This window comes from Danio rerio, chromosome 12 (assembly GCF_052040795.2).
Source record: "Danio rerio strain M-AB ecotype USA chromosome 12, GRCz13ab, whole genome shotgun sequence".
NCBI classification, from domain to species: Eukaryota; Metazoa; Chordata; class Actinopteri; order Cypriniformes; family Danionidae; genus Danio; species Danio rerio.
The window spans coordinates 4496871-4517603 of NC_141032.1; the positions used below are offsets into that span (position 1 = coordinate 4496871).

The following is a 20733-nucleotide window of genomic DNA, read 5'->3' on the forward strand; positions in this document are numbered from 1 at the left end:
ATTATATTCTAAGTACTTCATTTGCATGACTATTTACGTAAGCATTGCCAGTGTGTTTTACACTAAACCAGGCAGCTGTTAATCTTTTCGACGCTGCAGAACCCAAATATAATATAAAGTGAGGCAAAGGGATATTTTATTTATTTAAAATGGCACCTATGATGAAAATCAACTTTTGTAAGCTACATCTAGGTATAGTGTGTCCACAGTCATATAGGAGTGAACAAGTCTCTTTTTTAAAATTTTCTGGCGTTAAAATAGGACCCAAATCCTAATTATTTTGAGGTCCACCTCAACGTGACATAGGAGAGTGTGATTCCCCCGCCCACCGAATAGATTGACAGGTGCCTTGTTTCTATAATAGATGTGTACTCACGTCCACAGAAAATTGATTTGCGAATAAACTGGGATTAAAACGTCTGTTGAAATGTTTTTACAACAGAGCATGTTTTTAATAAAAACAGTATTCATCATGGCCGCATGGTGTCAGTAAACGCACATACAATATTTGTGCAGTGTTGCCAGATTGGGCTCGTTCCCCCCACAGTCCAAAGACATGTGGTACAGGTGAATTGGGTTTACTAAATTGTCCGTAGTGTATGAGAGTGTGTGTGGATGTTTCCCAGAAATGGGTTGCGGCTAGAAGGGGATCCGCTGCGTAAAAAAACTTGCTGGATAAGTTGGCGGTTCATTCCGCTGTGGCGACCTCGGATTAATAAAGGGACTAAGCTGACAAGAATGAATGAATGGTCCTCACAATGTAAGAAAGACACACACATACATGCATGATTTATTATATTTAAAGTACTTTATTGACATGAGTACATAAATATTGCCAAAGCAATGTACAAAAAGATAAGAAAAGGATATGCACAATAGAAATAAAACATTAAAAAATAGTATTAAATATGATGCTCATAAAAATAAAGCATTTTGAGTGGTGTTTTCGCAGCAAGCCTTTCCACTTCCCCAAATCAACTTCTCATTATTGAGTAAAAAAAACCTCACATATTACTACAAAAAACCTTTTGCAACATAGGCTCATTCTGACAACGTAGCTCTATATACATTTGTGTAGATCACGAATTAGGTAGCCAGATTAGGTACGTATGGCTGCATTATTTTGTCCTTAAAATGAATGCTATGGGGTGGTACCAGCTGACCACTTACCTCCGTGTGGAAGGCTTTCCCGCTGTTACCAGTTTGCTCAGTGGCTTGCCTTGTACGTCGGCAGACTTAAGACGCAGAGAGGAGTTGACCACAACGAGGGGGCTCGAGAAAAATTCCAGAAAGCAGGTAAGACAAAAACAAAAGCCAAAAAATGAAACAAATATTTAAATAATGGTGAGAATGTGGCAAGATCTGAAAACATTTAAAAAATCAAACACTATCGGTTGGGTTTAGGGAAGGGGGTGGGGGCTGGTCAATCGGTGCTTTTGAAAACACTATCGGTTGGGTTTAGGGAAAGGGGTGGGCGCTGGTCAATCTGTGCTTTTGAAAACACTATCGGTTGGGTTTAGGGAAAAGGGTGGGGGCTGGTCAATCGGTGCTTTTGAAAACACTATCGGTTGGGTTTAGGGAAAGGGGTGGGCGCTGGTCAATCTGTGCTTTTGAAAACACTATCGGTTGGTTTTAGGGAAGGGGTGGGTGCTGGTCAATCTGTGCTTTTGAAAACACTATCGGTTGGGTTTAGGGAAAGGGGTGGGCGCTGGTCAATCTGTGCTTTTGAAAACACTATCGGTTGGGTTTAGGGAAAGGGGTGGGCGCTGGTCAATCGGTGCTTTTGAAAACACTATCGGTTGGGTTTAGGGAAAGGGGTGGGCGCTGGTCAATCGGTGCTTTTGAAAACACTATCGGTTGGGTTTAGGGAAAGGGGTGGGCGCTGGTCAATCGGTGCTTTTGAAAACACTATCGGTTGGGTTTAGGGAAAGGGGTGGGCGCTGGTCAATCGGTGCTTTTGAAAACACTATCGGTTGGGTTTAGGAAAGGTGGTGGGTGCTGGTCAATCGGTGCTTTTGAAAACACTCTTGGTTGGGTTTAGGGAAGGAGGATTAGTCAATCACACAGTCAGTCTTTCAGCAGCCTTTGGTGGATTTACGCAAGAACAGCAGGTACGAATGGCTCTCGTGAGAAAAATTTGAGATCTGAAAAATTGAACACAGCGGCCTCTGGTGGATTCACGAAAACAAAAACAGCAAAAAAAAAAAAAAAAAAAAGCTCCTGGGACGTATTTGGTGCTCTCCAGAAATATATATAGCGGTATGTGATCAGAATGAGCCTGGGTTGGCTTTTTGATACTCTACAGACACACTTTTAGTGGAATAAAAAGTTAAATATCTTCAGGGAATTGTTGATATCAAAGAAAGACTTATGTTTAAGAGTGCATGACTGCTGCCAGACACTGATAATAATAATAAAGAATAGGTTATGAAAATGTATCTACAGCGGTCACAGAAACTTAAAAGCAGTGAAAAAGTGCAAAACAATTTATTTATTATTTTTTGTACATTTTAAGCAGGCATATTTATACAAATAAAAATAAATACAAGCCACTGTAAGCACTTCCATAAGCTCAGTTAAGAAAATGCAAAGCAACATTTATAATCACACCTGAGATTCTCATCGTTTATAAAGCAGACAAACGTTTATCAAAATAATAGAAGTTGAATGTTACTGCATGTTTTTTCCCAGTGTAACAGTGATATTTACAAGACTGAACAGTGCTGAACACAGCTGACAAACAAAGTGCAAAATGATGATGAAATGAAATGTATTACTCGTTACTCTGCTTTTTGAGCTTGTTTTTGAGTTCTGCCATCATCATGGGTCCTCCCATACTGTGTAAAACAAAATAATCAAAAATAATCAGATTTGCATTTGTGAAAAACATAATAGGAACTGAATAAATCAGACTGATATCGTACCCAGGATGCCTCGGCGGTGTCCATTTGGGTTTTGCTGTTGTTTGCACTGGTTTAACAGAATCCTCTGGTTCTGCGACTGACTTTTGCTGTGAACACACAGTTATGCTAATAAACATCCATTGCTTTTTTTGTATTTAATGATAATAACAATAAAAAGTGTTAGGGAGTAGCTGGCTACAAGTAGTTTAGCCACTAGCTTAGCTACATTTTTGGCTATATAAATTAGCTACATTACATTAAGCTACATTTTTAGCTACTTAAGAAACAATGTAGCTTATCCAGTAGCTACTTTTCCAGCAACTAGCGCATTAGCTTGACAACAGCTACATTCAACCAGCAAATATTATTTTGACTGGAAATGACTCCCGAAAGATAATAAGGTATATATAAGATGCATTATTGTGGAAAAATATATATTTCTCAGCTTTTATTTACATTTGAACAAAAAGTGGCATGTCCAAAATTATTCATACCCTTCTCAATAATCAATAGAAAAGCCTTTATTGGCTATTACAGCAATCAAACACTTCCTATAACTGCTGACCAGCTTTTTACATGTCTCCACTGGTATTTTTGCCCATTCATCATTACACATTATTTCTGATCTTCCTGATCTTTTGCTCCCTCCACAGATTCTCAATTGGGTTTAAGTCAGGACTCTGGCTGGGCCACTATAAAACGTTAATGTTTTTGTCTGCTGATCATTTCAACCAACATAATAATAAAGAGAAATGGATTTTCAGAGCGGTATTACTGTATTAGCAATGTACCTGCGGCTGTAGTGTCTCTTCTGCTTCTCCTCCTTCTCTTGCTTTCTTTCCAAATTCAGTTTTCCTCAGAACCGGCATCCCTGCTCCAAGTCCTAAAAGAAAGACAAATAAAGCATCGATTTATAGTACTCAGAAAATGTTAATATACTTCTCATTAAAGGTATAGTTCATGCACAAATGAAAACCCTGTCATATCTGTATATGTTATATTATATATTCCATATCTGCTTGAGTTTCTTTATTGTGTTGAACACAAAAGATATTTGGAAGAAATCTTGAAACCGGTAACCATTGACTTTTTTAATAATTTGTTTTTCCTACTATGGAAGTCAATAGTTACAGGTTTCAAGATTTCTTCGAAATGTCTTCTTTTGTGTTCAAGAAAGTCAACAGGTTTGGAGTCATTTGAGGGAGAGTAAATAATAAGTACATTTTCATTTTTGAGGGAACTATCCCTTTAGGGTTTCTTTTACCTGGGAGTTTGAATCCAATCATTCCTTTATTCAGAGGAGAAACATTGACTTTGGGAGAACATGCTGCAGGCTGTGGGAGAAGCGGCTCGACTGAGGCCTTGGAGATCAGCTTTCTGGGGTCTTTGGGGGGCCGAACTAGAGGATTCTTCACTGCTATTCTAGACTTCTGAATGGTGAAGTCCAAAGAGGAGTCCTAGTATATAACAAAACGACTTTACTTCAAGGATGAACAACAACATTTCATATTTTGGTATGTCAGATATAAATCTTAAATCATCATGATGATCACCTGCTATAATTACTGTATGCTCACTACATTTACATTTAGGATACATCCAAGGATTCGATTAGAGTCTTTAGCAGACGCTTTTATCCAAAGCGACTTACAAATGAGGACAAGGAAGCAATTTACACAACCAAGAGCAACAATAAATAAGTGCTATAGGCAAGTTTCAGGTCTGTAAAGTCTAAGAAGGAAAGTATTAGTATTTTTTATTTATTTATTTATTTTTTTGGGTACAGTTAGTGTGATATTCAGAGAGGCAATTGCAGATTAGGAAGTGAAGTGGAGACCACATTATACTTAACTGTAATGTGGACAGCCATTTTCTGTAAAGCAGCTTTAAAACTATATACATTCATTTAAGTGTATAGTATTGATAAAGGGTGTCACGGTGGCGCAGTGGGTAGCACGATCACCTCACATTAAGAAGCCTCAGCTGGATCAGTTGGCATTTCTGTGTGGAGTTTGCATGTTCTTACTGTATTGGCGTGGGTTACCTCCAAGTGCTCTGGTTTCCCCCACAATTCCAAAGACGTGTGGTATAGGTGAATTGTATAAACTAAATTGGTCGTAGTGTATGTGTGTGAATGAGTGTGTACGGATGTTTCCTAGTACTGGGTTGCAGCTGGAAGGGCATCCGCTGCACAAAACATAAGCTGGACAAGTTGCATTGAGGTTCATTCCGCTGTGGCGGCCCCTGATTAATAAAGTGACTAAGCCGAAAAGAAAATGAATGACTGAGTATTGATTTAGTTATGTAATTATATATTATTATAATGCAATTGTATGAACTTAACTGCTGAAAAGATCATTTGTAAAATAGTTGTTCATAATTTTGACATATAATTTATATTTTATTAATATATAATTTGTCTGGTAAAAATGGACAAGATAAAAAAAAACATTGGAAAATAAATCCATTTATAATCAACAAAATCAAGCCAGTGGTCAATTTTATTTTATTCATTTATTTTCCTTCAGCTTAGTTGCTTTATTAATCAGGGGTCACCACAGCGGAATGAACTGCCAACTTATCCAGCATATGTTTTACACAGCGGATGCACATCCAGCTGCAACCCAGTACAGGGTCACACCCATATACTTCACACACACACACACACACACACACACACACACACACACACACACACACACACACACACACACACTACGGACAATTTAGTTTATTCATTTCACCAATAGCGCATGTGTTTGGACTGTGGGGGAAACCGGAGGACCCCGAGCAAACCCACGCCAACACGGGGAGAACATACAAACTCCACACGGAAATGCCAACTGACCCAGCCTAGGCTCAAACCAGCAACCTCCTTGTTGTGAGGTGACTGTGCTAACCACTGAGCCACCATGTCACAATTTAAAGTTTTCATTAAATTAGTTTAAGATGAGATTAAAAAATACATACTGGTTGTGCTTCTGACTTGTCAGTTTCACGTATATATATATATATATATATATATATATATATATATATATATATATATATATATATATATAAATCATAAAAGAACAAAATAACGAAAATATATAGGGCAAAGCATTAAAACAAACTTGAATGCAACTTTAAATGTATAATAGTAATTCAATAATTTATCTGAGCATAAAATCATATACATAATGACACAGTTGAAGTCAGAATTATTAGCCCCCCTTTACATTTTTTTTCTTTTTTTTTTTTTAAATATTTCCCAAATGATGTTTAACAGAGCAAGGAAATTTTCACAGTATGTCTGATAATATTTTTTTGTCTGGAGAAAGTCTTATTTGATTTATTTTGGCTAGAATAAAAGCAGTTTTAATTTTTTTAAAAAATATTTTAAGGCCAAAATCATTAGCCCCTTTCAGCTATATTTGTTTTCAACAGTCTACAGAACAAACCATCAATAACTTGCCTAATTACCCTAACCTGCCAAGTTAACCTAGTTAAGCCTTTAAATGTCACTTTAAGCTGTATAGAAGTGTCTTGAAATATATCTAGTCAAATATTATTTACTGTCATCATGGCAAAGATGAAATAAATCAGTTATTAGAGATGATTTATTAAAACTTATGTTTAGAAATATTATGTTGCTGAAAAAAATCTCTCTGTTAAACAGAAATTGGGTGAGGGGGGAGGGGGGTGGGGGCTAAATATTTTGACTTCAACTGTACATTTCAATGTAATGTAATGTAATTTTTATTTAATGTCATATCAGCGACCAAGTCTATTTTCATAGGAACATTGCCGTAATAAATATATAATTAAAAAAATCAACAAACAAATGAATACATAAATTAAATAAGATTTTTAGTGTTTGTACATTTCAATAGTTTATATTTTTTAAAAAATATCTCGTCAGATGTAATAAGAAACAATATATAGTTTTATGACATAATAAATTACCTAATTTCCAAATCACCTAAATTGAATAGAAATTATATGACATGGTTATCAAATATAATATCACCCATATTTGTCACACATTAAAGTAGATTTATTTACTTTAGTAGATTTAACCCCTGCAGTCCGTTTTGTCAATTTGATTTAATACTTCTGACCCACTTACAGTATATCAAACATTTTCAAATAAAAATACGTGTAAGTGAAATAATTACCTGTAGACTGAAACTAATTCCTTGAATCTTCACCTCTGGATTGTCTTTGTTCACTTGACCAAACCTTCTTTTCATCACAGGTTTGCTGACCTCCATTACGTCTTCATGACTCCTCAGCAGTGTTTCTCCAGCAATGACCTTCTGTATCTTTTCATGACCTCCATCAGCTTCACACATTATCTTGAACTCTTCAATACGTGTGTTTTCCGCCTCCATTTCTACTTTTCCATCCATTGTTTCAACTAATACCATAGTTTCTTCTTCCAGTACAAATGCATCAGCTGGCGCTTGTAATTCAGGTTGTTGGTTTTCATCATCCTCATGTTCCTGATCATTCTGGTCAACGTTTTTCTCCTTTTCATCAGTGAAATGGCCATCTGAATGTCTCAAACCTCCTGTGCCTTCTGCCTCCTCAATGTCCGCAAGCTTTATCTGTTGTTCCTCTTCTATGTCTACTCCACAAAGCTCAAATTGGACTATGTCTGCATTTTCTGGATCTTCTTTCTTTATCGGCATCGTACACTTTTCCTCATCATCTTGTTGTTCAATCTGGCAATCTTTCTCTAGCTCATGTGCAGATTCACTGTCTTTAGACTCAGTTTCAGATGAAGCTTCTTTAATTTTGACATGTGCACCATCATCTTTGTGTTGTTCAATGTCTGAATCATCTCGATTAGTCGCTAAATAATCAGTTCCCGTTGATAACTCTGCACAATGATGCGTTTGTTGCTCATGATGTCTCTCAGCTTCAGTTGTTTCAAGCTTTGGGGAACTATTATGTTGCTCATTTTGCTTGACATCTTCACTACTTGTGGTTTCCACCTCCATTTCTACCTTACCGTCCATTGTTTCAACTACTAACATAGTTTCTTCTTCTAGTACTAAAGCGTCAGCTGGCGGTTCTAGTTCTGGTTGTTGGTTTTCATCATTCTCAGCTTTTTCCTGATCATTCTGGTCAATGTTTTTCTCCTTTTCATTAATAAAATGTTCAGCTGAAAATGTGCCTTCTGCCTCTTTAAGGTCCACCATGTTAATCTGTTTATATTCCTCTACATATTCTCCATAAAGCTCCATATCTGTATAATCTGGATTTTCTTTCTTCATTGCCATTGAACTCTTTTCATCAAAACCCTCTTTTTGTTCAGTCCACCAATTTTTCTCATTGTCTTTACACTCAATGTTTGCATACTCTCTTTCAGATGAAGCTTCTTCACTTTCACCATGTGCATCATCAGCTTTGTGTTCTTCTATGTCTGTATCCTCTTGATTACTCCCTAAATTTTCACTTCCAGTTGACAACTTTACACAATGATGCATTTGTTGCTCATGATGTCTCTCAGCTTCAGTTGATTTAAGCTTTGGGGAACTAGTATGTTGCTCATTTTGCTTGACATCTTCACTACTTGTGGTTTCCACCTCCATTTCTACCTTACCGTCCATTGTTTCACCGACTAACATAGTTTCCTCTTCAAGTACAAATGCATCAGCTGGCGCTTGTAATTCAGGTTGTTGGTTTTCATCATCCTCAGCTCTTTCCTGATCATTCTGATCAATGTTTTTCTCCTTTTCATGAGTAAAATGTTCATTTGAAAATTTCAAACCTCCAGTGCCTTCAGTCTCCTCAAGGTCCATCATCTTTATCTGTTTATATTCCTCTACATATTCTCCATAAAGCTCAGACTGGACCATATCGGTGCTATCTGGATCTTCTTTCTTTATCGGCATCTTACACTTTCCATCATCATCTTTTTGTTCAATTTGCCAATTTTTCTCCAGCTCCTGTGCAGATTCACTGTCTTTAGATTCAATGTTTGCATATTCAATTTTAGATGAAACTTCTCTGTCTTTAACAAGTGCATCATCATCTTTGACTTCATCTATGTCTGAATCATCTTGATTAGTCGCTAAATAATCAGTTCCAGTTGATAACTCTGCACAATGATGAGTTTGTTGCTCGTGATGTCTCTCAGCTTCAGTTGTTTCAAGCTTTGGTGAACTAGTATCTTGCTCATTTTGCTTGAAATCTTCACTGGAGGTTTCCACCTCCATTTGAACATTACTTTCCATTGTTTCCTCTGAAACCATCCTATCTTCTTCCAGTACAAATGCATCAGCTGACACACTGTTTGCTGTTCCTTGACATTCTGCATCACCAAGTTCCTCCACTGAAAGCTCTACCGAATGTTCAGTCTTTTTCAGCATTTCGGTTTCTATCATCTCCTTCAACACTTGATTTGTTATTTCCTCAACATAATCTAAAGCAGTCTTCATCAGGATCTCCTGCTCCTCAATAAATCTCTCTGATTCCCTTGCGAGACTTTCCTTTACAAACTCTGATGGGGGTAAAGATCTTCTTAATATGGAGTCAACATCTGCAACCTGTTCTACCTCGGCAGATCCATCTGAATGTCCTAGTGATTCTGATAAAGTGTCCACCATCGTATCTTGAGATGATTTACATTCTCCTCTTGCAAACTCAAGACGCTCACGTGACTCTAAAGTGATTTTTGTCTCAAAGCTTTCTGCCTTTTCATGTTCTGACATCAGCTTGGTACTTAATTCAACATCTTCCATAAGTGACAACTTGTGACAAATTTCCTGACTTTCAGCTGCACCCAAGGATTCGATTAGAGTTTCGATGTCTTTTTCAACCTCAACAGCTTCCTCGGTTGGTTTCAGTGTCTCTGAACGCCCAGCAGTGCATGCAAACTCAACATCTCTTTCTAAATGCCTTTCTGAAACAGACTGGAGATCATTTAGGTAGGTTTTGCTCTCCTCAAAATGCACTGTTGATGAAATCTCTTTCCTCAATTCTCCTGGGAACTTGCAAACAATCACATCTGAAAACATGCCTTCAGTGTTTACAGCAACGACTGGCGATCCAGTTCCTGTTTCTGTAGTATTTTCTGGAGTATCCTGTTTTGAATCTAACAGCATGGTGTCTTCGGATGTATTAACAGTTTCAAAACACTCAACCAATACTGTGGTCATTTTCGGTTCCAATTCATTGTTTGGTTCATGTGTTTTAGGCACTTCATTGGAAATTTTATGCAACGTTTCTGTTGACTGCAATTCAGAAGTTATGGTGTTTTGTTCACGCTCTGTCACGTCTTCATCCTTCTCAGATGCAAGCAACACATCTCCTACTGCATTTTCAGCACTTTCAGAACAATATGTTTCCATTAAGTTCTGCTTTTCAGCATTTGAAAGTGTGTCCTCGATGGAATATTTAAACTGAGGAAGCACATCTTCTGATTGTGATTTAAGTGCTGTTTCTTCATCCTTCTCGTTTTCCCCCTGATCATTCATCTCAAATATTTTTGTCCCCTTTTGATCCATAACATGTTCCCCTGCTTCTGTAATATCTTCTGTCTCTTCAGGGTCCCTCTTTTCTGTCTGTTTTTTAAAATCAGATTGGACAGTTATCGATGTGTAGCCTAGATCTTCTTTCTTCATCATACATTTTTCATCCTCATGACGCTGATCATCTTGTTCAGTTTTCCCAGTTAGCTTTATCTCATGTGACGTTTCACAATCTTTATCCTTCTCAGTTGCACTCCTACTTCCAAAATCAACCTGATCAGCCTCATTTTTAAAGAATTCATCAAAGTCATCAGAATAAGTGTCCAATAAATTCAGCTTTTCAGCCACAGAAAGGCCACCAGTACGGTATTCCAGAAGTGGAGGCAAATCTTGCACCTTTTCTTCATCATTCTCAATCATTTCATCATCAGCAAACTCTACCTCATTTGTATCTGCATGTTGTAAACCTCCAATGACTTCATTCTCGCCGTGGTCCGGTTTTTCAACATGCTTCTGAAGCTCAGATTGGACCAGTATATCTGCAAGATCTAATTCATCTTTCATCACAGACTTTTCATCCTGATTATTCCAGTCACATTCTTTGTTTTTACTATCTTCTTCTTTAGTTTTCCCAGTTTGCGTTATCTTGTGTGATGTTTCGCTATCTTCCTGCTCAGTTGCACCCTCGGTTCCAGGTCCCTGATCAAGCTCATTTTTACAGAATTCATAAACTTCATCAGAATATGTGTCCAATAAATTCAGGGTTTCAGGCTTTGAAAGCCCATCTGCTTCCCTTCTGGAATACCGTAAAGCAGGAGGCAAATCTTGCACCTTTTCTTCATCATTCTTAATTGTTTCCTCGATATTTTGATGAACAAATTCTACCTCATTTGTATCTGCATGTTTTAAACCTCCAATGACTTCATGCTCTCCATGGTCTGGTTTTTCATCTACATCTTGTTCCTGAAGCTCAGATTGGACCAGTATATCTGCATCATATAATTCATCTTTCATCACACATTTTTCATTCTGATTTTTCCAGTCACATTCGTTATTTTTAGCATCTTCTTCTTTAGTTTTCCCAGTTTGCTTTATCTTATGTGATGTTTCGCTATCTTCCTGCTCAGTTGCACCCTCGGTACCAGGTCTCTGATCAAGCTCATTTTTAGATAATTTATAAACTTTATCAGAATATGTGTCTAATAAATTCAGTGTTTCAAGCTTTGAAAGTTCATCTGCTTCCTTTTTACTGTATTCCAGAAGTGGAGGCAAATCTTGCACCCTTTCTTCATCATTCTTAATCGTTTCCTCATTATTTTGGTGAACAAACTCTACCTCATTTGTTTCTGTATGTTTTAAACCTCCAACGACTTCATTCTCTCCATGTCCTAGCTTTTCATCTTGTTCCTGAAGCTCAGATTGGACCAGTATATCTGCATGATCTAATTCGTCCTTAGTCACACCCTTTTCAACCTGATCACATTCTTTGTTTTTAGCATCTTCTTGTTCAGTTTGCCCAATTTCCTCCAACCCATGTGTTGCGTCACTCTCTTTACGCTCAGAATTTGCTGTTTCTTTTTTAGCATGAGCATCACCAGACATACTCCCAGTCCCAGTTGACCACTTTGCAAAACGGTACGTTTGTGTTTTAGGGACGTCAATGTTAAGTTCATCATTACTGTCATCCTTGACCACACCAGTATTTTCCCACTGGACTTGCGCTCTGACATCAGGTGAAGAACCCTTGATCTCTGCTGTATTTTTGTCATGTTGGCTCTCACTACTTTCTGCCTTCACTTCTTTGTCAGTTTTATTAACTGCAGCCTCATCTGATCTAGAATTAACGCTTTGGTTTCCTTTATCTGTGACTTCCGGTCTGAGGTATCTCGCAACAGCCCCTGACAGATAACCCTATATGAGCAAAACAATGAAACACACTTGTCACATGAGTGCATAAAAATATGTCATATAATAGTTATATAAGTAATACATAATAGGTATATAATCTTAACTGAGTTATCTTATAATAATTAAAAATAGACATGTGACAGAATCGTTGGACGAGCAAAACACTATTGATAGTCAGTAGCCCAAACTGAGGTAAAGCTGTTTATATATTCGATTATTTAGACATTCTCCTTAAAAATATAATTTCAGATAAGCCTATTATTTGGTAATTCTAACAAGGAAAATCATATTAGCCAATGGATATTAAAGTAAAACATTGTGCACCGTCAAATAAATAGTGCTAATGTTGTTTTGAAGTACTTGCATGCCATCCCTGCAGAAAAATCCAGCTTAAACCAGCCTAGGCTGCTGGGCTGGTTTTAGCCGGTTGACCAGGCTGGATTTAGAGGGGTTTTGGCCATTTCCAGGCTGGTTTCCAGCCATTTCCAGCCTGGTCTTAGCTGGTCAGGCTGGAAAATGACCAGCTAAATCCAGCTAAAACCAGCTTGACCAGCCTTGTTTCCAGCCTGGTTTTAGCTGGTCATCTCCCAGTCTGTCAAGCTAAAACCAGGCTGGAAATGGCTGGAAACCAGCCTGGAAATGGCCAAAACCCCTCTAAAACCAGCCTGGTCGACCAGCTAAAACCAGCCAACCAGCCTAGGCTGGTTTAAGGTGGTTTTTTCAGCAGGGATTTCAGACCGAATATTTAAAGTAGCCTGGTAAATATAATAGACAATTGAATTAACGAATGTGCGGATATAAAACCAACTTTACCTCAATATAGCCAAATAGGAATAACTTAACCAGTTAGAGTACTGACTAAAAAAACAGCTTACTCACCCAAACAGTCCAAATAGTGCGAGCAATACGGCTCCCCGAGTTTTCAGGCGCATCCATATCCGATGTAAAGCAAAATTAAGAGTGTTGACAGATTTGTTAAACCCCCCTTACGTTTGTCGTCCTGTTGCTTTCTTTACATCGCCCCTCAGATCATAACAACATCAAGTTATGTTTTTACTGAGCGACGTAAATGTTACGTGACATTTGTTAAGTTCCTTGTTCTCATATGTTCAGTGTTTAATGAGGAAGACGAGCTGTGTGAAGCTGCGATAACAACAGCAAACGCGCAAGCACAAACTCGCACGGCTTGTGGTGTAGAAAGCATTACTCACTGGCCCTGTCATGTTTAACCACACATCATTGCAGCGAACACTTCTCTAAATATACTGGCGCTGTGTCAAAACCTAGTCCGCTAATACAGGCGCGTGCTATGTTTTAGTCTTTAGCCTACACGAGTGCGCAGTATTTTGCACACTAGCCACATTTAAATATTTTGTTGGGGCATTTTAATGGTGTGCATAGTCAAAATACTCTCTCTATGAAGCACTCTCATTTGAGTTTGAGACACAACCACATTTTTGCTGCTGCGCAACAAGTGTGTGCACTGTGCAGCACCTCAAACTTCCCTAAGATATTTCATCATATCTGATTAAAACATAGCGGAGTGTCCACTTGGCTAATTATTCTAGTTTATGCTACAAAGCAAAGTCCAAGACTTTGATAAAAGGTTAAAAAAATCCAGTCCATAATTACTTTTTATATTGAAAGCCCACATGGAAAGAACCTAGCCTATATAAACATATATATTTTAATATAGGTTTTGACATAGGAATTTAATATATGTGACATATACAGAATTGACTTTCTGTTGACATATTTATGTACATATATATGTGCATACATGTACCTATATAGGTAGATGTATGCATATATGTACCTATTTAGGTACATATATATATGTTCACCTATGTTTACCTATATATTAGTAAAATTGCTAGACAACATACATAAAATCCCACGTCGAAATTTACAAACGTTTGCACATACATACTTTATATATATATATATATATATATATATATATATATATATATATATATATATATATATATATATATATATATAAGCAATACAGGAGACCTATATGGCCTATATATTTATATATTAATATTATAATATATACACATATATGCAGCATATTTATTATCATATATGTACATATACAGTTAAACTTAGAATTATTAGTTCCCCTTTGATTTTTTTTTTTCTCAAATGATGTTTAACAGAGCAAGGAAATGTTCGCAGTATGTCTAATAATATTTTTTCTTGAAAAGAAAGTGTTATTTGTTTTATTTAAGCTAGAATAAAAGCAGTTTTTATTTTTATTTTTTAAAATAGTTTACAGAACAAATCATTGTTAAACAATAACCTGCCTAAATACCCTAACCTGCCTAGTTAAGCCTTTAAATGTCACTTTAAGCTGTATAGAAGTGTCTTGAAAAATATCTAGCAAAATATTATTTACTGTCATCATTGCAAAGATAAAATGAATCAGTTATTAGAGATGAGTTATTAAAACTATTATGTTCAGAAATGTGTTGAAAAAAATCTGCTCTCCGTTAAACAGAACTTGGGGAAAAAAATAACAGAGGGCTAATAATTCTGAATTCAACTGTATACTGCATATAGGTTCCATATATGCGCATATATCCTCATATAGATTCTTTCCATGTGGGAATACGTCATTTTGTGTGTTTTTTCCAACAAATTAGTGACATCATTTATTAATTTGGCAAATAAAGAATTAAAACCCTGTAAATCGTCTAAACAATTTAGTAGTTTTGATCAGGAATGTTTGATTAACAGATTTATGCAAAAATCTGATGCATTTTTGCAGCAGCTTAATTCAGTGGATGTTTTCATCCTGAACATAACAAAACTGCAGTGAATTTGCCCAGAGTGTATTGTTGAGTTTTTATATATATATATATATATATATTTTTTTTTCAATGCATTTTCTTAAAGTTTATGACAAAATAAGATTTGTCATCAAAAATTATTTGGCTAGTTGAAACACAGAAAAAGTTATGGTCAAATTAAGACTCACAATCACCCCAGAGTGGATGAAAACATCCCCAACAGAACATAAGGGTTAAGTTATAGGTTCAATAAAAGCTTGTGAGTAAGTGTTGTGGTTGAGGTTTGACAGTGTTTTATTTTTAGTGTTCCAGCAAAATTAGTCACCGTTGTATGATGTTTGTCCTATATAATGTTTTACACACACACACACGACGGCTTTATTTAAAATAGATTATTAAATTACAACTGAAAGCAATTAAGAAGAGCATAAATGCCAGTGCTAATTGAAAAATACATCCAAAAGTAAAATTCTAGAATAAAAAAAATATAATATAAAATAATATAAAATATAAAATATATTGATGAAAGTGCAAACATTTTGCGATGGAATTTTGACAAAAAATCATAGAAACTGGTGCCTTCTTTGTCCACACAACAACTTGATTTGAAATGGTTTATTAATTTACAACTGAAGTGCATCAATATTAGTGCAAAAGTCTAGTAGACTTTATTAAAAAATATATCTAAATTAAAATCCAAAAATAAAAAATCTGTATGAAAGTGCAAATGTTTGGCGGTGGAGTCCATAGACCAGGGGTTCCCAAACTTTTCAACCCACGACCCCCAAAATAACAATGCCAGTGACTCATGACCCCCACTATCCTCGGAGGTGGTGATTAATACATAAACCTTGTGCACACACAACAAACAGGCCCAAACCTTCTAAAATCATTTAATTTTGGAGACTGCCACTTGGAGAGCATTCTCCATGTTCAGTTGTGGCCTGTATTTATTTTTAATGTACGTGTCAGAAAGTTTAACCTGGCGCCATAAAATCAAATGTTTCCATGTTTAATATAACGTAATCAACCCAGGGGTCTTTTTATTTGCATGTTGTTTTTTTTAAACTAACTGTTACCTACTATACACTACCTGACAAAAGTCTTGTCGCATATGCAAGTTTTAGGAACAACAGACAATAACTTGACTTCTAGTTGATCATTTGGTATCAGAAGTGGCTTATATGAAAGGCAAAGGCCTCTAGATCGCGCTTATTTTACCAAAATAAAATATGATCATGCCTTGATTTTTTATGATTTAATTAGAACAGTAAGAATATAGAATATAAAGTCCTGCTGCAGTGCAAACAGAATGAATATTGTGTCTGACTCCATCATGAGCTTGGAGGACTGCATCCATACATCTCTGCAATGACTCAAATCACTGTTTAATAAAGTCATCTGGAATGGCAGAGAAAGCGTTCTTGCAGGAGTCCCAGAGTTCATCAACATTCTTTGGATTCATCTTCAATGTCTCCATCTTACCCCAGACATGCTCAATAATGTTCATATCTGGTGACTGGGCTGGCCAATCATGGAGCACTTTGACCTTCTTTGCTTTCAGGAGCTTTGATGTGGAGGCTGAAGTATGAGAAGGAGTTTAATTGTTTAATAAAATGTATTCGATTTTTGGAAATCACCAAGCGACCCACAGAGGGATCCCAACCTCATCTTTGGGAACCACTGCCATAGGCAATGCTAAAAGAAGTGCCTTCTTTCTCACAAAGGTGTTTTTTTAAAGACACAAGACAACTTGATTTGAAATAGTTTATTTAATTACAGCTGACAGCAAGTAATTATTAAAAAGAGTGGAGTTAATAGGCTTCTACAACATTCTGCATCATACAGTTAGTAGAAAAATACTTTAAAAAATAATCTAATATAAAATGAATAAATATGTATGAGGGTAATTCTTCAACTACGGGCTCTTTTATGTCCTTTGGTTATATATCCAAAAATATATATAGTTTTGTTCGAATTTCTCTTTCTTTGTCAAACTAACAATAAATCTACATTACAAAATTTACCAGCTTTCTATTATATATTTTTCATACTATTCAACCTCCTTTTAGCTGTTAAAATCAGTCGCACACCCAGCGTTTTTAAGAGTTCACACTTAGCTCATGATTTATACATAGCTTGTTTGGCGTGCTGTCCAGGGTGAGAGCCCTGAGCTCAAGGGATCCTCGAGCCCAGGGCTCCCGCATTTCACAGGGCGAGGGGAGATTGAGCTCAGGTCGATCTCAAACTCCCCGGTTGCTGAGGCCAAGGCGAACTTCCTGAGAGTAAGACATTAGAAAAAAGATTTAGGCTTATTTTATCTATAATATAGAGCACATTTGGATGGTGGGAGGAAATCGGGTAACACCCACGCAGACACGGGGAGAACATGCAAACTCCGCACAGAAATACCAGATGGCTCAGCGAGGATACAAAGCTATTGGTATTCTTGCTTTTAGGCAACATTGCTAGTCACTGGGGCACCGTGCCGCCCACTGTGGATAAAGGTGGAAAAAGGGGAGGAGGGGGGTTTCTTCCAGACGAAAACAGTTGTAGAAAGGAAATGAGGATATATATAGGGATTTGGGATCCTTTGATTGGAGGATCATGATTAGCTAATGTGGACCAGCTGGGTCAATCATGAGCACATGCTCCTCTGGAAATTAGTTTAAAAATTAAACTTCACTTAAACAATGAAAATAACATTTTATAAAATTATTTATCTGGTATCTGTTAATGTATCTTAAATAATTTAAATATTTTATAGTTATTAATGTGTGACTATTATCAAAATAATTTTTTATACAAAATATAGCTGTCGCACAGAATCAGCCTAATTTCCAGCACAACTTTGTAATGTCGCTTTAAAAAGTTTGTTTGAAAGATTATTTAGCTGGTTACCATGAAAATGAGTAGTGCCTTCTGAACACTTGAAGAAAAAAAAAAAAAATCAATGTAAATATTGCTCGATAAGGAAATACATTTATTCTACGTCATTTCCAAACATGTTGTACCGTCAAAGATGTTTTTAAAAACCAAACAAAGAGAAGGTAAATAAGAGTGTTTTGTCTACATGAAAGGCTAGTATCAATTCAAAGCTAATCGCTTATAACGAAGGGGCTGACACAGAGGAATCCATTTGCAGTTTATTTATTAAACACAAGTTTAATAAAGACAAGCACACAGATGTAATGCGTGTGCGAACTCACATCAAACACAATAGTGTTACGTTGAAGGGTTGGCGGCAGGGAACCACAGTAGGAATGTTCAAGCATGGGTCTGAGGCAGGCGGCGAATATCAAGGTCGGTGTCAGGCAGAGGTACAAGGCAGGCGGTTTGCAGGACGAGAGGTAAGGTAAGGAACAGGAACAGGAACAGGAACAGGAACAGGAACAGGAACAGGAACAGGAACAGGAACAGGAACAGGAACAGGAACGCAGGCAGTGTAGCGAACCACTCAGTAGTGTTAGCCAGGGCAGAACAAGACTTCGCAATGAGTGAGTGTTTGTGTGCTGCTTATAAGCGTGAGCGTGGGTGATTAAGTGGATACGCTTCAGGTGTGCAGGCTATCAGTGTAAGTGAATGACGTAATGGTTAATAGTCCGGGGATGGTGACCTCTGCTGGCCAGCTAGGGGAATGACTGGGACCGAGTCGGTGACATCGCTGAAGCTATTTTTAATTTTTTTCACAATAAACTGTTGAAATGTCATTTACATCACCACACACATTAAAATATATAAGTATATGTATAAGTTCATGCTCTATTTAACATACAAATTCAGTCTATTTATTTTCTAATAAGCTCTTAACCAAATTAACATTAAATGTTAGCGTGTGACAGGTGTACAATTCAGCATACAACTCATTTATTTCATTGACAAATGTATAATTATTATATGTAATGTGGAAATATTGGTTTAACTAGATTCAAAAATGATCTTAGACAATGTTTGACTGCCTTCATTTATTTCATTTTGAAATAAGCTGTATATTGGTGGAATTGACATTCCAGTTCACAAGAAAAAAATGTTCCTCTTCATATCTAAGTTTGTCCTCTCACAGATCTTAAAACTAGACAAATTGTTTAAACTTATGAGTAGGGCCAGACGGAGTCTGCGGATGTTTTTTGCTGTTTCAGCGTAGAATTTTGGTAAAAATCTGTGGATTTCTGAGGAAATATTTTGGGAGTATCATAACTAAAACCGTAATATACGAAATAAAAAATAATATCTTTTTTTTTTACTTTTATTAAATGTTTAAAATGCAAATCCAATTAGATTCACTATATTTGGTAAATAAAGCAAGTTTGTCATATAATATCTCTAGTAAAAGACAGAAAATATTACTGTACAAACTGCATTGTACATAAATCAGATGAACATTTTCACATTATTCAATAATATTACTGTAATTAATCTAAAAAGTGGATAAATATAGATTTACACACATTAATTCAAGTAAATAAACAGAATTAATGATGGGCTACAAATCTGCGGAAATCTGCACGCGCAGATACTGGGTGGGGCGACTTATGAGGCTATGTTACGTTAACTTTGAACAAGTTTTTTTTACTCAACTTCACAAGGCTAAAAGTGCCCGTAGTTGAAGAATGGCCAATGAATGCACAAGTGCTGTGGTGGAGGTTTCATGTCTATAAGCCTTCTTGGTGATGAACAACACTAGTCTCGACGCCTTTGTTCTCACATGCTCTGTTTATTTTAAGACGCATGACAGTTTTAGTTTTAAGGTTAATTTAGTTTTTAATCACAACAGCTGAACGTGTAAAATGAATACATACATTGTTTTTTTAATGCATCATGTGATTAGTAGAAAAAGTAAAAGAATAAATAAATATAACAGCAAAACTTAAGTATAAAGAATCATGTGCCCAAAGTTGGATAGTTGCACAGGGCAGATGCAAGCTTTCAAAATAATCTTGATGTCCGTCAAGATGATGCTTCCTCTGCCGGCTCTGCAAAACACAAAACTGAGAAGTAAACTTGACCTTCTGATCCAGGTCACTGATAGCAGCCATTTGAGCATTGACTAGGTAATAATAATATAACTTCTATAGGGTACATCCGAAACGTTTAGTTTAGGAACATTGTCATTTTAATTTCAAGTCAGTCCTGAATTAAAATGTTCCACATGTGATTAAACTTGTAAAGCTCATGTATTATTTTTCTCTTAGGGTGTAAATGATCAACTTATAATAAATAAATATATATATATATATATATATATATATATATATATATATATATATATATATATATATATATATATATATATGTATATATTTTAGTTGATATTTTTCAAGACACTTCTATACAGCTTAAAGTGACATTTAAAGGCTTAACTAGGTTAATAAAGTGAACTAGGCAGGTTAGGGTAATTAGGCAAGTTATTGTATAACGATGGTTTGTTCTGTAGACTATCGAAAAAAATTAGCTTAAAGGGGCTAATAATTCTGTCCCAAAATAGTTTTTAAAAAAATTCAAAACTGCTTTTATTCTAGCCGAAATAAAACAAATAAGACTTTCTCCAGGAGAAAAAATATTATCAGACATACTGTGAAAATTTCTTTGCTCTGTTAAACATCATTTGGGAAATATTATAAAAAGAAAAACAAAATCAAAAGGGGGCTAATAATTCTGACT

General features: G+C 36.2%; 3 protein-coding genes across 6 annotated transcripts in view; all 3 read right to left on the reverse strand.

Annotated features, from left to right (window-relative positions):
• The window catches only part of tlcd3bb (TLC domain containing 3Bb), a 538378-nt gene that overhangs the window by 246962 nt on the left and 270683 nt on the right, over nucleotides 1–20733 (reverse strand). The gene's annotated exons all lie outside the window — the stretch shown is intronic.
• si:ch211-136m16.8 lies at nucleotides 779–13509 on the reverse strand. 2 transcript variants are annotated; one of them, XR_015503766.1, is made up of 7 exons: nucleotides 13154–13509; nucleotides 7064–12277; nucleotides 4168–4360; nucleotides 3695–3786; nucleotides 2925–3010; nucleotides 1794–2837; nucleotides 779–1561 (listed from the first exon to the last, which is right to left on the reverse strand). XR_015503766.1 is itself a non-coding variant. In XM_087275642.1 (6 exons), exons 1-6 carry the CDS (start codon nucleotides 13208–13210, stop codon nucleotides 2774–2776), a joined length of 5706 nt encoding a protein of 1901 aa, XP_087131768.1. In that variant the 5' UTR covers nucleotides 13211–13509; the 3' UTR covers nucleotides 779–2773. The 2 variants fall into 2 exon arrangements, 1 of the variants encoding a protein (XP_087131768.1); XM_087275642.1 differs by having other exon boundaries at nucleotides 779–2837.
• si:ch211-180a12.2 overlaps nucleotides 19767–20733 on the reverse strand; it is a 29445-nt gene continuing 28478 nt past the window's right edge. For 2 of the 3 annotated variants that reach the window (XM_087275688.1, XM_087275689.1), the window contains exon 13: nucleotides 19767–20045. In XM_087275688.1, the coding sequence (XP_087131814.1) occupies nucleotides 20020–20045 (26 nt within the window). In that variant the 3' untranslated portion in view covers nucleotides 19767–20019. Of the gene's footprint in view, nucleotides 20203–20733 lie in introns of all 3 variants that reach the window. The other variant, XR_015503777.1, reaches the window with a different exon arrangement.